The sequence below is a fragment of the Mustela nigripes genome, chromosome 2 (genome assembly GCF_022355385.1).
Source record: "Mustela nigripes isolate SB6536 chromosome 2, MUSNIG.SB6536, whole genome shotgun sequence".
NCBI lineage: Eukaryota > Metazoa > Chordata > Mammalia > Carnivora > Mustelidae > Mustela > Mustela nigripes.
The window spans coordinates 216,502,092-216,515,250 of NC_081558.1; the positions used below are offsets into that span (position 1 = coordinate 216,502,092).

Here is a 13,159-nt window from a genome sequence, read left to right on the forward strand (position 1 = left end):
GGCCGGGGCGGACGCGCGCGGCCACCGCACAGGCACCTGCGGGCCCGAGGCAGGGCCCGGGCACCGGCGGAAGTCCGCGCCCCGGGGAGGGACGCCCTCGCCGACAAGGGCGCAGCGAAGCACCCCGACGGCCGCGCGCGGGGACCGCCCGCCCGTGACTGGCTGCGCCGCCCGGGGGCGGGGCCTGAGCCGCGGAGCGCAGGCGGCTGGGCGGCGCCCGCACGTCCCGGCCTCAGCCCCGCCCCCGGGCCTCCCTGTGACTGGTTCCTTCGGTCCCGGGGGCGGGACCTCGCCGGTGGTGCGCGCGCCGCGGTGACGTCAGTCCCGGCGCGACCTCCCGCTCCGCCGGCCCTCCCCGCTGCTCCCCGGTGTCCCGGTCATGGCGGCCTCCCTTCTGCTGCGGCGAGGACGGTCCGCGGCGCTGAAGGTACAGGGGAGCCGGGTCGGCGGCGGGAGCCCGTGTGGGGCCAGGGCCATCCCCAGCCGCCCTGCTGGCCGCTCACCCGCCTCCCGCGGGCAGGGCAGGGCGCGGGCCCCGGGGCGGCCGCTGGGGCGGGCACGAGCCGGGCCCCGGCCCCTGGCGGAGCGCGATCCCCCGGGGAGCCCGCGGCGTCGGCACCGTTGAGGACCGCGTCTTGACCTCGTGTGCAGGCCGCAGAGGGAGGAGGGAGCTCCTGGCTGGCTGCGCGGGTGACGCACGGGCCGCGGCGGGGCGCCCGCCGGCCGGACCCCGCCTGGCGGACGGGGGACAGGGGACGAGGGCGTTCTTGCCGGTACGAGGGGCCGCCCGCGGGACTGGAGTCGTGGCGGCTCGCAGGAGAGCGCGCCCGGTGCAGTGCAGGAGGCGGGGTTCGGCTCCAGGGTGCGCCGTCGAGCCCCGGAGGCCCCGGTGCGAGCGAGTGTTGGCGCCGCCGCGGAGGCAGCCCCGCCGCGCCGGCCTCGGGAGAGCGTCCGGCCTCGGGAGAGCGCCCGGAGCTGGCCGGCTCGGAGACGGCCGCCGCCCGCCGTGCGGGCGCTTCGGACGTGCGGGTCACTCGCCCGCGTGAGCGACGGCCGGGCGGTGTCTCCGCTCAGCGCTGCGGGCCTGGGCCGGCGTCTTCCTGTGGGTGCGCAGGGGACCGGGGCTGCAGCCGTGGGCGCGGGAGCAGCTCTGGCTCGGCTTCTCTCGCGGTTACGTACTTAATAACGACCGTCCTGTGGGATTCTTTTTCTTACAAATTTCCGTAATACCCATGTTTTGGGAATTGCAATCACCGAGAGGAATAGACCACGGGAATGACGAGTAGTGACACGGAGTAGTTCTGCGCCGCGACAGCTCCCGAATGGCTTTGCCATAAAATGTCTCTGTCTGTTCCTTCTTCCCTCAGACTGTGCTCCGAGAAGCACGGCTGTGTCGGGGACTGGCTTCCACGGTTTCCCTCTCTGCAGAATCAGGGAAGACCGAAAAGGGACTGCCACCGGATTCCAAGAGGCAAAGCCCACCAAAAAGTAAGATTTTAATGATAGTCCTAAGGGAAAGAGAATGCAGAGTACATAAAGCAGTCTGGTCTCCAAGCCTGAGAAGTTCTACTGACCACGAGATTTGATTCATTTCTTTTGTTTAAAGATTTTATTTATTTGACAGACAGAGATCACAGGCAGGCAGAGAGAGAGGAAAGGAAGCAGGCTCCCTCATGAGCAGAGAGCCCGACATGGGGCTCCATCCCAGGACCCCGGGATCACGACCCCAGCCGAAGGCAGAGGCTTTAACCCACTGAACCACCCAGGTGCCCCGATTCTTCATTTCTAGCAGTGTCCAGGTTATAATCAGACGTAAGATCTGTGACGGATTTTAGACCAAACACATCAGACATGGAACAGCATTTGACTCAGTATTTAGCCCCGAACCAGTTCTGCCTGTGTGTGTGTGTGTGTTTTTTTTTTAAATATGTTTTTATTTATTTATTTGACAGAGAGAAATCACAAGTAGTTGGAGAGGCAGGCAGAGAGAGAGAGAGGAGGAAGCAGGCTCCCCGCCGAGCAGAGAGCCCGATGCGGGACTCGATCCCAGGACCCTGAGATCATGACCTGAGCTGAAGGCAGCGGCTTAACCCACTGAGCCACCCAGGCGCCCCTGCCTGTGTTTCCTAAGAGCCATACTCTAACAGGTAGCAGGGGGTGCAGAGTGAGAAGGCTGGGTCATTGAGATGGCCCAAGTACAGTCCCACGGTCCCGTGGCAGCTCAGAAACCCACCTGGCTTTTCTTCCCCCCAGTTATGGCTTTTCTCAGTGTCTCTGAAACTCGGACTTTGGTTGGCCATGGTCCAGGGTTGGAAGCATCCTTTTATGACCGTGGAGAGGGAGTGAAGGAGAAGTGCTGTTTTCCATTACAACTGTGATGAAGCTCGATGTCTGATCTGTGTCCAGCTGTTTCCATAGTCATTTTGACTGGATTGCTGGTTTTTACTACTTTTTTCTCCTCCCAAATACGATGTAGCATATCCTCATGGAAGGAAGATAGAAAAGGCAACAGTATGTTTGTACTGTTTGTACTGCCTCTTCATTACTAATAACTGATTATAGGGACACCTGACTGGCTCAGTCAGTGGAGGGTAAAACTCTGATCTCCAGGTTGTGAGTTTGAGCCCCACGCTGGAGAGATTACTTAAAATCTTAAAAAAATTGAAGATGTATATTGTAGTCTCTGCAAACCTTTATATGTGGAATGATCATCTGAGTTGGTCTTGTTTTCATTGTTTTCCATTTCCTCAGTTTGAGTATTTGAAAGTGCTTAGATAGTTTTCGTTTTGTTCCTCCTTAGTATGCACAAAAAACCATTGGTAGCATTTGAAATATTGGCCCATTGTTGGGTGTGCTGGCCCCCAGCTGCCTTTCCTGCCCTGCCGATGTTGGCTGAGGAAATACCCCTTCTGGATGGCAGCTCAGGCAAATTCTGTTTAATTCAGAATGTTCTGTTCCATTTAACTCAGTCCAGTTTTAAACCCAGTATCCTTTTTTTTTTTCCTTTTTAGCAAAACCACAGCACCATGATGTCTCCTAAAAAACATTTACAGCTAGAATGTCAGTTCGATTCTGCGTTATGCCTGGCACTTGTTCGGGATTCTGTCAGTGCGTACTGATGATAAGTTTCATCTCAGCTTAGGTTATCCCTGCCTTTGGTGACTTTTAGTCCTGTATCTGCGCTCCTCCGTCCTAGGTTTATAGCACTGGGCTAATGGATATGTGAGCGGGATGGGGTGCTGGGTCTTGGGGCAGTTCTGGTACAGTTATGAGAAGGGAGCGCCGAGCTGGAGTTGGGCTCCGGCCTGTGTCATTCCCGCCCCTGGAGGCAGAGCCTCCCTGCCTGAGCAGGGCCAGTGGGAGGTGATAACGCACAGCACGTTTGTGTCCCATAATTTTAAAAATCTCTCATCCCTGTGTGAGGAAAAATGGACGTGTGCAGGTCTCTGTGTCTGCCAAAGCATCAGTACTTGGAAGACCGGGTGAGGGTCTTTTTGCCTGGCACGTTGCCAGCTTGAAGCCCTGTCCACTCCATGGCCTCGGACGCTCTAACGGAAGTTGCCTGCATGCAGACTGGGCCCCAAGCGCCCACCCTTGGGGTCGCATCTCTAGTCAAAGGGTCTGCCTCAGAGGCAGGACCCCGGGGTTACAGAGCACCTCCTGGCTCACTGCATCTGGAGCTCCGGCTTCTTGTGGCCCACACGTCCTTCCCGAGGGGGCCGCCAGCGCAGCTGCCCAAGTCCAGGGTCTCCTTGTAGGTCCCTCATCCTGCAGAACTGCCGGGCTCCCCGGCTCTGATGTTCCTTCGAATGCAGGCACTAGCTAGCTGGGTTTTGCCTCAGTCAGTATTGACTTAATAACTTAATCATTGACTTAATAACTCCTGTGTCACTTTGTAAAGAATCAGTCAGGAAGCCAGAGTTAATCACCCATTTCCAGTCCTCACTTCAGTTTGAAAAGTGAGGATTCTCCAGAAATAGGGCTTTGCTGTATTTATTCCTTTTTTTTTTTTTTTTTAAGATTTTATTTATTTATTTGAGAGAGAGACAGGGAGAGAGAGCATGAGTGAGGAGAAGGTCAGAGAGAGACGCAGACTCCCCGTGGAGCTGGGAGCCCGATGCTGGACTCGATCCCGGGATTCCGAGATCATGACCTGAGCCGAAGGCAGTTGTCCAACCAACTGAGCCACCCAGGCGTCCCTGCTGTATTTATTCCTAACCAGGTGCCAGGCACTGTCCCCAGCACTCCGTGCAGTCTCTCGTCTGGTCCCCAGCACCCTGTGAGTGGACACTTACTGTCCCTGCGGTATTAGACAACAGAGTCGAGGTGGGAAGAGGTCCGTGAGCTGCCCCAGGTCCCACATAGGGCAATGGTGGAGCCAGCCGTGAACCCGGCCAGTAAGGCCCCACTGTCTGTACTGTCCATCGCTGTGCTGTTCTGCCTCTGGAAAAAAAAAAACTCAATTCTCAGGTATTCATTTAAAAAAAAAAACACAGCTTTATAATCCTGTACATGTACAAAAGGAAGAGTTTTAATCAGCATATAAAATTTGAGTAGCCGTTGTGGAAACGTGTTTGTGTTTGAGTGTGCTTTGTGGCCCAGATGAGTTCTGTGCCCCAGGGAGAAGATAGGGAAGAACTCTGACAGGGCTAATCCACTGCCAGCAGCAATAGGCCTTTTTTCCTCGAACAAGGAGACCACTGGGGGTGCCCAACTGGCTCGGTCGGTGGCGCACGCAGGTCTTGATCTCAGGGTTGTAAGTTCAAGCCCCACGTTGGACGTAGAGATTATTTAAAAATAAAAACTTAAAAAAAAAAAAGGCTTTGATAAGGAGACCACTAAAGACTTGAAGGTCATGCCCTCATTTTTCATCTGAGTAGAAAAGAGATTGGGGAAGGACAAGGTCCGTTTAGAGAGGAGAGAGAGAAGCAGTAGGGCTTCTCGGTGCTGTTGCGGGAGCTCGTGGACCTTGATTGTGTGGAGGCTGCTGTGGTCGTTTATCTGGTCTCTGACCGTGGAAGCAGTCCGCGGACGTCCCTGGCCTGTGCTCGGCCTTGCTGGCTAGAGTTAGGAACGACGCACTTTCATACGTTTGTCAGAGAAGGTCAGCATCAAACTAGAACTCTTGGCGTATGGGCTTCCTGCCTCCAGATAGAGGCTTCATGAGAACAAGCCATTAGGGTCGTAAGGTGAGAGCCGTCGGTCCTCTACACGAGGCAGCTTTTTTCTGGTGACATTCTGCACTGCGCGGTGGAGTGCGGTCTCCGGAATCGTGGCTTAGTGGCAGCTCCGGACCACTGTGGCAACTTCCTTCTGAGTCCCAAGTGGACCCCGGCACTGGGTCAGAAATCAGCTCGTTGAAAAGCAAAATGTAGGGGCTCCTGGGTGGCTCATTCGGTGAAGCATCTGCCTTTGGCTCAGGTCATGATCTCGGGGTCTGGGATCCAGTCCCGCATCAGGCTGCTTTCTCAGCAGGGGGCCCGCTTCTCCGTTGCCCTCTGCCTGTCCCTCCAGCTTGCGTTCTCTTGCGCACGCACGCTCTCTCTCTCGCTCGCTCTCTCTCAAATACATAAAATATTTTTTTTAAAATGCAAAACGCAATACTTTATTTTCGTCTCTTAGCCTTTCTGTGGAATTCTTCCAATAATTTTAGCGTGAATAAAAGACACCTTAATGGGGTATCTGTGTGGCTCGGTGGGTTAAAGCCTCTGCCTTCAGCCCGGGTCATGATCCCAGGGTCCTGGGATCGAGCCCCGCATCGGGTGCTCTGCTCAGCGGGGAGCCTGCTTCCCCCTCTCTCTGCTTGTGATCTCTGTCTGTCAAATAAATAAATAAAATTTTAAAAAAAAGACCTTAAAACATTTTTATTTCATACTATAGAAATTTTCTTTTCAGTTCCTAAGTGATACCACTGTTGGTCCCATTTGAAATTTTCTTTCCGTTTTCAGTAGATGATAAACCAACCTACAATGTAATTTTGATAATTAACTTGAAATTTTTTAAATCCCCACAACAACATCTTGGAAGATTCAGGTGTTGTAACTTTTCTACTCAAAGCAGTTTATCTAAGATACTCCTATTTTAACATAACTTTTCATACTTAGAAAATTTAGGGGCGCCTGGGTGGCTCAGTGGGTTAAAGCCTCTGCCTTCGGCTCAGGTCATGATCCCAGCTGGGTCCTGGGATCGAGTCCCACATCGGGCTCTCTGCTCAGCGGGGAGCCTGCTTCCTCCTCTCTCTCTGCCTCCCTCTCTGCCTACTTGTGATCTCTGTCAAATAAATAAAATCTTAAAAAAAAAATTTAGGCTAGTGGGTGTGGGGGCCACTAGAAGTTTCTGAGCTGATTCAGGTACAGTCTAGAGAGTTCAAGTGTGCATACACTGCTTTGCCTAATTTTTTTTTTAAGACTTTTTATTTATTTATTTGACAGAGAGAGAGGGAACACAAGCAGGGGGAGTGGGAGAGGGAAAAGTAGGTTTCCTGCCCAGCAGGGAACACGACACGGGGCTCGATCCCAGGACCCCCAGGACCATGACCTGAGCCGAAGGCAGATACTTGACAACCGAGCCCCCCAGGCACCCCTCCTTTGCCTCGTTCTTGTGGTGAATGTGGTCCCAGAGCTCCGTGTGTGTTCTGAGAGTCGGGGCATTCGGGATGCAGACTCTGGGCTGGCCGCGGCGGGGACACGGCAGTGCTGGTGCTGGTGGAGGGGCCAGTGGTGGCTGCGGTGGGGACGCGGGGGCTGGAGGGGGTGGTGCAGGGCGTGGCGTGAGCCCCCACGGTCAGCTCTGGCTGGGCCATCAAGCCCTTCACATGCCTGTTTTCCTCTCGGTGGCCCGTTTCCGATTTGTGGTTATTCCTCCGTTTTCTGTGTTTCCTGTGCTCCTGTCGCGTGTAGGTCCCAGAGCCCAGAGAACAGTGAGAAGCCGCTGTGGATACTGGCAGGACAGTAAAGTCAGGACTACGCTTCTTTCCGCTGGAGAGAAGAAGGGTCGAGGTCTCTTGAGGATGAGATGGGCTCCGGCACTTGAGAACAGAGTCGCTGCGTCTGGCGCCTGCTCAGCCGCAGTGTATTTTTAAGTTTTGCTTTAGATTTGGAAAGTAACTGTAGCTTACAACACTTGTCTTATATTTTTCTTCAAATCTCTATGGTTAGAAAAGATGTACCACCCGAGAAAATTGAATGAAATTGGTTCTGATCAGTGTACTATGCAATCTAATTTTTTTAATGATTGACTCTACAAAATGCAAGCGTTTTACATTAGCACTTATTCTGTCTTTCTCTCCCCCACCCCTCCCCCCGCCCCCGGGCTTAAAACTTGTTGTTTCCAATGATCTATGCACCAAGTTATTTTAGACCTTTTTGGTTGTGTAATACTTTTCTGTGGCTGAGGAAGTCCCCAGATGACTTGTGATTTTGAAGGACTTCTCTTCCCCATGGGGCAGGTTTATTTGAATGACATTCTCCCCACCCCGTCACCCCCCCCAGCATTCACTCTCACTCACACACAAACACACACACACGCACGCGCGCACGTGCACACACACATGCACGCACGCATGCACACACCCAAATGCAAACCAGGTGCTTATCCCTGTCCTGGTTTTTGTTTTTGTTTTAAAGATTTTATTTATTTATTTGACAGAGATCACAAGGAGGCCGGGGGGGGGTGGGCGGGAAGCAGGCTCCCCGCTGAGCAGAGAGCCCGATTCGGGGGTGGATCCGAGGACCCTGAGATCATGACCTGAGCCGTAGGCAGAGGCTTACACTGAGCCACCCAAGTGTCCCATGATGTGGGGGGGGAGGTTTCCCAGAAGGTTCGGGCACATCCACTGTGGATGACTTTCAAGATTTAAGAAATTACCCATTTCTAAAACCCTCAGTAGTCATTTGGAAATATCTTTATAGTTGAACTATTTGAAATTTGGGTGAAATTATCATCAAAGAAGTTCTTATTGTGAAAAGTGGAGACAAGTTTGTTATTTCTGTTGGTAATAATCCCTGTTTTTAAATATTTCAGCTGCAAAGAAAAATCTTTACGTGTCTTACTGTTCCAGGTCACGTGGCTTGGCTTTGACCTAAGAATGCGTTCCCCTGGAACATTTCTTGGGCCGATAATGTTGAAAATATTAGGATAACAAGTTGTTAGTAATGAAATGTTTTTGACTTACTGATAAATTTAGACTGTTTTACAAATTATTGAAAATAATATTCCTCTTTATGCCATTTCCTAGATGTAGTGGAACCAAAGGAGAGGGGCAAGCTACTAGCCACCCCAGCAGCAGCTGAATTGTCTAAAAACTTGTCTTCACCCAGTCCTTACCCAGTTGTGAGTCCGGGCGGGAGGGTAGCTGGCCCTCGCCCCAGTCCCGAGGATAGCGTGCTATTCACAGACAAAGGGGTTCCAGAGTTTTTGTCAAGAAAGACTTTGGTAGAGTTTCCTCAAAAAGTTCTGCCTCCATTCAGAAAACAGGGTTCGGATTCCAGAGCTGCTCAGGAGAACAGGGGAGGGACAGATGGGTCCTCGTCCTCCTCATCCTCGTCGTCCAGCTCCTCTGACTCGGAGTCTGATGAGGAGGGCGGCGGCTCCACGCTTGGCCCTCAGGTGACAAGCAGGGGCAGAGGAGGCCTTCCTAAACCGCAGGCCTCCCATTCGCTTGAAAACGGAGCCCCCAAAATTGCAGCTTCCACCAAAGAGAAGACCCGGTCCCAGCAGGGACAGCCAGACCCGAGCCCTCCAGAGAGGCCCCGGCAGGCAAAGAAGAAAGGGACCCCTGTGAGGCCCTTAGAGGACAGAAAAGACACCAAACCGAGAACCACAGCACCCGGGTTGCACGCAGATAAGGAGTTGATGAAGCAAAACGTAAAGGAGAAACAAATGGGAAAAATACTTAGATCAAGTGAGAAAGATAAAGAAAGTCCCAAACCACTGGAAGTTAAAAAAGCCTCACCTGACCATGTGAAGTCAGGCTTGTCTACACAGCCGGCTGTTAGCCCCGCGCCCGCCACGTCAGGCTTGTCTGCACAGCCGGCTGCCAGCTCCACGCCGGTGACGTCAGGCTTGTCTACACAGCCGGCTGCCAGCTCCACGCCGGTGACGTCAGGCTTGTCTACACAGCCGGCTGCCAGCCCTGTGCCATCGTCAGAAGCAAGCAGAGCAGGGGGGCAGCTGCAGGCACCTCCTGAGACCAGAGATGGGCGTTTGGAGAAACAAGTCCTGGAACGCGATGGGGAGGGAGCGTTTCCCCCGGTCGGCAGGGAAGGTTCTGGAGAGCGGATCATGGGAGGAGTCCTGCAGGCTCGAGAGGAGGCGCTGGGAGACCAGGTACCACCCGTCCAGCACCAGCCCGGGAAGCCGGCAGGCCTAGAGCTCGAGGGAAAGGACGAGACGGCGTCGGCGCCTGGCCCGGCAGAGCGGGGCGACACACAGGGTATACCTTGACCTCTGCTCTCTCGAGAACCTCCTTTCCTGTGCGGGTGGCGGGCCGCTGGAGGCCCAGGCGGTGTGAAGAAGTGTCTGCGGTAGCAGTGGGCCCCGGGCCGGGTCTCAGATAAGCAGAGGACTGTCGGAATCGGCACAGCCCTGGGGCACTTTCCATTGAGGCGGAGGCGGGAGGCCTGGGTCATTTCTGCCCCCCCCCCCCCCCCGCGGCCATTTAACGTCCTTGCCCTTAACCTTGTTCCGTGAACTTGGAGAGCCTCTTCTCTGTGGAACGGGTCTGGGGGACTCCCGTGGGCCGTGCTCGCCCTATGGGGAGGTCTTGCAGGGAGCAGTGCCTTTCCATTCCTTAGGCCTGAGGGGCAAGCCCGGTTTGGGGAGTTAGAGCAGTGAGCGGCCCAGGTGCGCCCGGAGCAGCTTCCGGCTTCTTTCCCCGGGATGATGCTTCTTCTCTGATTTACTTAAAAAAACACAGTGGGCTGTTTCGTTTTCCCATACTGAATTTTTATGAAGGGCTCTTCTGCTGTCATAAATGTTTAGTATTTGGTTCCTTTTACGCTACCGTGTGGCGGTGCACTGGCGTGTAGGTGGCTTGTGCTGTCGCGGGGTCAAGGCAGGCGGGCAGGGAGGGCGCTGGGCGCAGAGCCAGGCTCCGCAGAATGTCTGTAAAATGCATTACTAACAGCCGCGGCCCCTTCCTGTTTGCTCTGTGGTCTTCCTAAAGCCGCCCCCTCTTGCCTGATGTCCGCTAGTGGTCGTTGTTGTTACTGGTTGTGTCGTGTGGACAGAATTTATGTGTTTTCTGCCCTCCATTTTCTCCCTCTTTCGTTAATACACAGAAGTACCCGCGCTTGCCAGACGGGTCAGGACATCAGGAACCGCACTGCTCCGTCATTCTGCTGTAAACTGCAGGGCAGTGCCCAGACCTTTAGGATGACGACAGGGTTTGCACATTGCAAACGATTTTGAAAACAGTTTCCTTGTTCCCTTCTGATTTTTACGGACGTGTTCTTTTTCCTGCATTCCTTATGCCCTTCGGAGGCTGAGGCCGCCCCTGCCCCGGAGCACGGCCCACTGGCAGGTGTCCCTGGGCAGGCTTCCTGCCCCCACCGCCTGGCCCCTTGCCCTCTGGCGGGCTAGATTTTCACACGAGTTTTCTGAACCCACATTCCCCTTCAGTTAGCACCATCCCTGTATCTGCTCTGAAGACGTCCCTCAGCGCATCGGGAGGTTCTTCTCGAGATCGAAAAGATGTCAGGTCTGAATAAGACATTGTTTTTGTTTAATACAACTGAACACATGAAAAACAAAACATTTGCTATGAATCCAAGTAGGGAATCTATTTCTAAGTCCTTTTCCGTGCCCCCAGGTAGAAGTTGGGAGAACCCCAATGGCAGAAGTCAGGACCAGTAGGCACGCCACCCGCAGCCCCCGAGAGACTGCACCTCTGCTCTCTGACACCGCCTGGCCCCGCGGCAGGAAAGGCTGCATTTCCTTCGCTTCAGCCACACACTTTGACTTCTAGGATGACCAGACATTCTCCACAGAAAGAAAGAAAGTTTCCGGTTTATATATTTTAGTCTGAATCTACAGTAGACCAACAACTTTTTCAGAAAAAGTTGGTAACTCGACACGTCATGTCCATCCGCCTCGAGCTGGTGGTTGGGTCGTTAAAACAGGGTCTGACTTTCTTGTGTTTAGATTCTTAGCAGGCTCGCTTTGCAACAGTTTTTCCTGCTCCTGATTTGTGATAAGACCGCGCTCTGACAGATCTGGGTTTTTTTCCTGCATCTTTAAGTGGCCTTCCTGCACTTAAAGTGGCCCCCCGTAATCATAGGCATTTTCAGAGTTCTGCGAAGTCGGGAGTTAATGACTTGCAGCCGTCCCATTGGAAAGCGGGTGTGTTTTAGAAAATGCTTTCAGCTCATTGCGCTATTTTGCTTCTGAAGACTCTATTGCTTTCACAGGCTTTTCTGTTTGGACCGTTTATTTGAGGCAGGGGTGTGTGAGGAGTGCTGGGTGCGCCGGTGTCTGTGAATTGAGCCTGCGGAGGCCCTTCTCTCCCATGTCCTCACAAGTCTTGCTTTTCCCCCCGCAGAGCCCGCTCAAGCCGCCAGCCCTGCCGAGCCGTTCGATAATACCACGTACAGGAACCTCCAGCACCATGACTACACCCCGTACACCTTCTTAGACCTCAACCTGGACCTGTCCAAGTTCCGGATTCCCCAGCCCTCTTCCGGACGGGAGTCCCCTCGCCACTGAGCGCTCCCTTGACAGAAGAAAGCTTCCGGTGTCTGGGCAGCAGAATAAAACCCGCTCCGGTCATGCCGTGCGTAATCTGTGTCCGTTTGACAGCGAACAGCGAATTCGCAGCACTTTGTGTAGTTGTGCATTTAGAAGCATCTGTACACGGGGGTTTTCCCCCGTGAGCCATAGCCTCAAGAGAGTCGTAGGCACCTTGCCTCGCTGCGATCCGCTGTGTCTGGTCCCCGGTCTGTTGTTAGTCTGTCTCACCAGCTTGGCGTTGGTAAATGTAGTGATACCTTCGGGTTTGGCAGACCTAGTTCTTATGAAAGCCAGACTAGGAGTTCTACTGATTCTAACCACTGTACTGCAAAGAAAATAAACACTGAGTTATAGCACTTCAGTATCAGAGAAGGAGCAGAAGCCTTTTGTTCACCTGCGTCAAGCATAGGGTGTCAGCTCGGGGATGTGTTCAGCGGGGGGTTGGGGACGGAGGTTGGTTTTGTGGGGTCCGGTGGAGCAGCTCTGCCCCTCGATGGCCACGGCGGACTCTGGGCTCTTCAGGCTACAGAGGGTTTCTGGCTCGGCCGCGGGGCCTTCTAGCAGTCATGGTAGCGTCACTCACACGCCTGGGGTGTGAGTAGTGTGGAGGGACTTGGGTGGTGGTGGGCGGTGTCTCTGCACCGGCACCCGGTGGGGACGAGATAAACCATCTCCTGGGAGAGAGTCATGTCCCGGTGATGCCGTCATGGAAGGTGGGCCCATTCATTAGGGCGGCCCAGCTCCGCCTGAAGGGGGCACGCACACCCCCCGCCCCGCCTCGAATCCCTGTTACTTCAGTGGTTCGCTTTGTTCTCACGTGGCGGTTGTCGATGGGCCCGGACTCCCGGACAGTACGTCACTTCGTCTGAATTCTGGTCCTTGGCCCCTTCCGTGCACAGCAAACGACACAGTGTCTTTGTAATTACAGTTGAGTTTTCAGTCATCCCACATTTCTCGAGCTAGTCCAGGTGAGAACACCGGAAATGAAAACTACTGTTGTGATCACTGCCTGGCCTTCTGTTACTTCTGACGCCTTAGCCCCTCGGTGAGAGGCTCCTCGTTGCATTTTTCTACTATAAAAGTAGTAGAGCCGCGTTACCCGAAAGGAAGGAAGCGGGCAGTAACCGAGAATCCACCGTGCCACGCCCGCACCCCGTTACTAACACTTCCCACGCCTTCCCTCAGGGTAGGAGCAGCAGTAGGATGGCGCTCTGCGACAGTTTGCTGTCCTGCGGGGCGTTCCCGTGTCCCAGCCGGCTCTGCAAACTGGCCACGGGACTCATGGGGTGTGCGGGGCCAGGGGGAGTGCACATCCCCGGTGCGTTTCCCAGACTGCTCCTGCCGCTGCGGCCCGCGGCTCTCAACCCAGCAGTGGGTAGGAGTGTATTTTCATTTGCATGAAGCAGGCAGAGAGAGGAGGAAGCAGGCTACC

At 54.2% G+C, this 13,159-nt stretch overlaps 1 protein-coding gene across 5 annotated transcripts; it reads left to right on the forward strand.

Annotated features, from left to right (window-relative positions):
• The first annotated feature begins 283 nt into the window (after window positions 1-283).
• On the forward strand, window positions 284-12,088 carry NDUFV3 (NADH:ubiquinone oxidoreductase subunit V3). 5 transcript variants are annotated; one of them, XM_059392426.1, is made up of 5 exons: window positions 284-427; window positions 1,368-1,488; window positions 8,237-9,061; window positions 9,107-9,433; window positions 11,540-12,088. In XM_059392426.1, the coding sequence occupies exons 1-5, from the start codon at window positions 380-382 to the stop codon at window positions 11,701-11,703; spliced, it is 1,485 nt and encodes a 494-aa protein (XP_059248409.1). In that variant the 5' UTR covers window positions 284-379; the 3' UTR covers window positions 11,704-12,088. The 5 variants fall into 5 exon arrangements, with proteins under 5 accessions (XP_059248409.1, XP_059248408.1, XP_059248410.1 ...); XM_059392425.1 differs by having other exon boundaries at window positions 8,237-9,433; XM_059392427.1 differs by having other exon boundaries at window positions 287-427; window positions 8,687-9,433.
• Window positions 12,089-13,159: the final 1,071 nt, after the last annotated feature.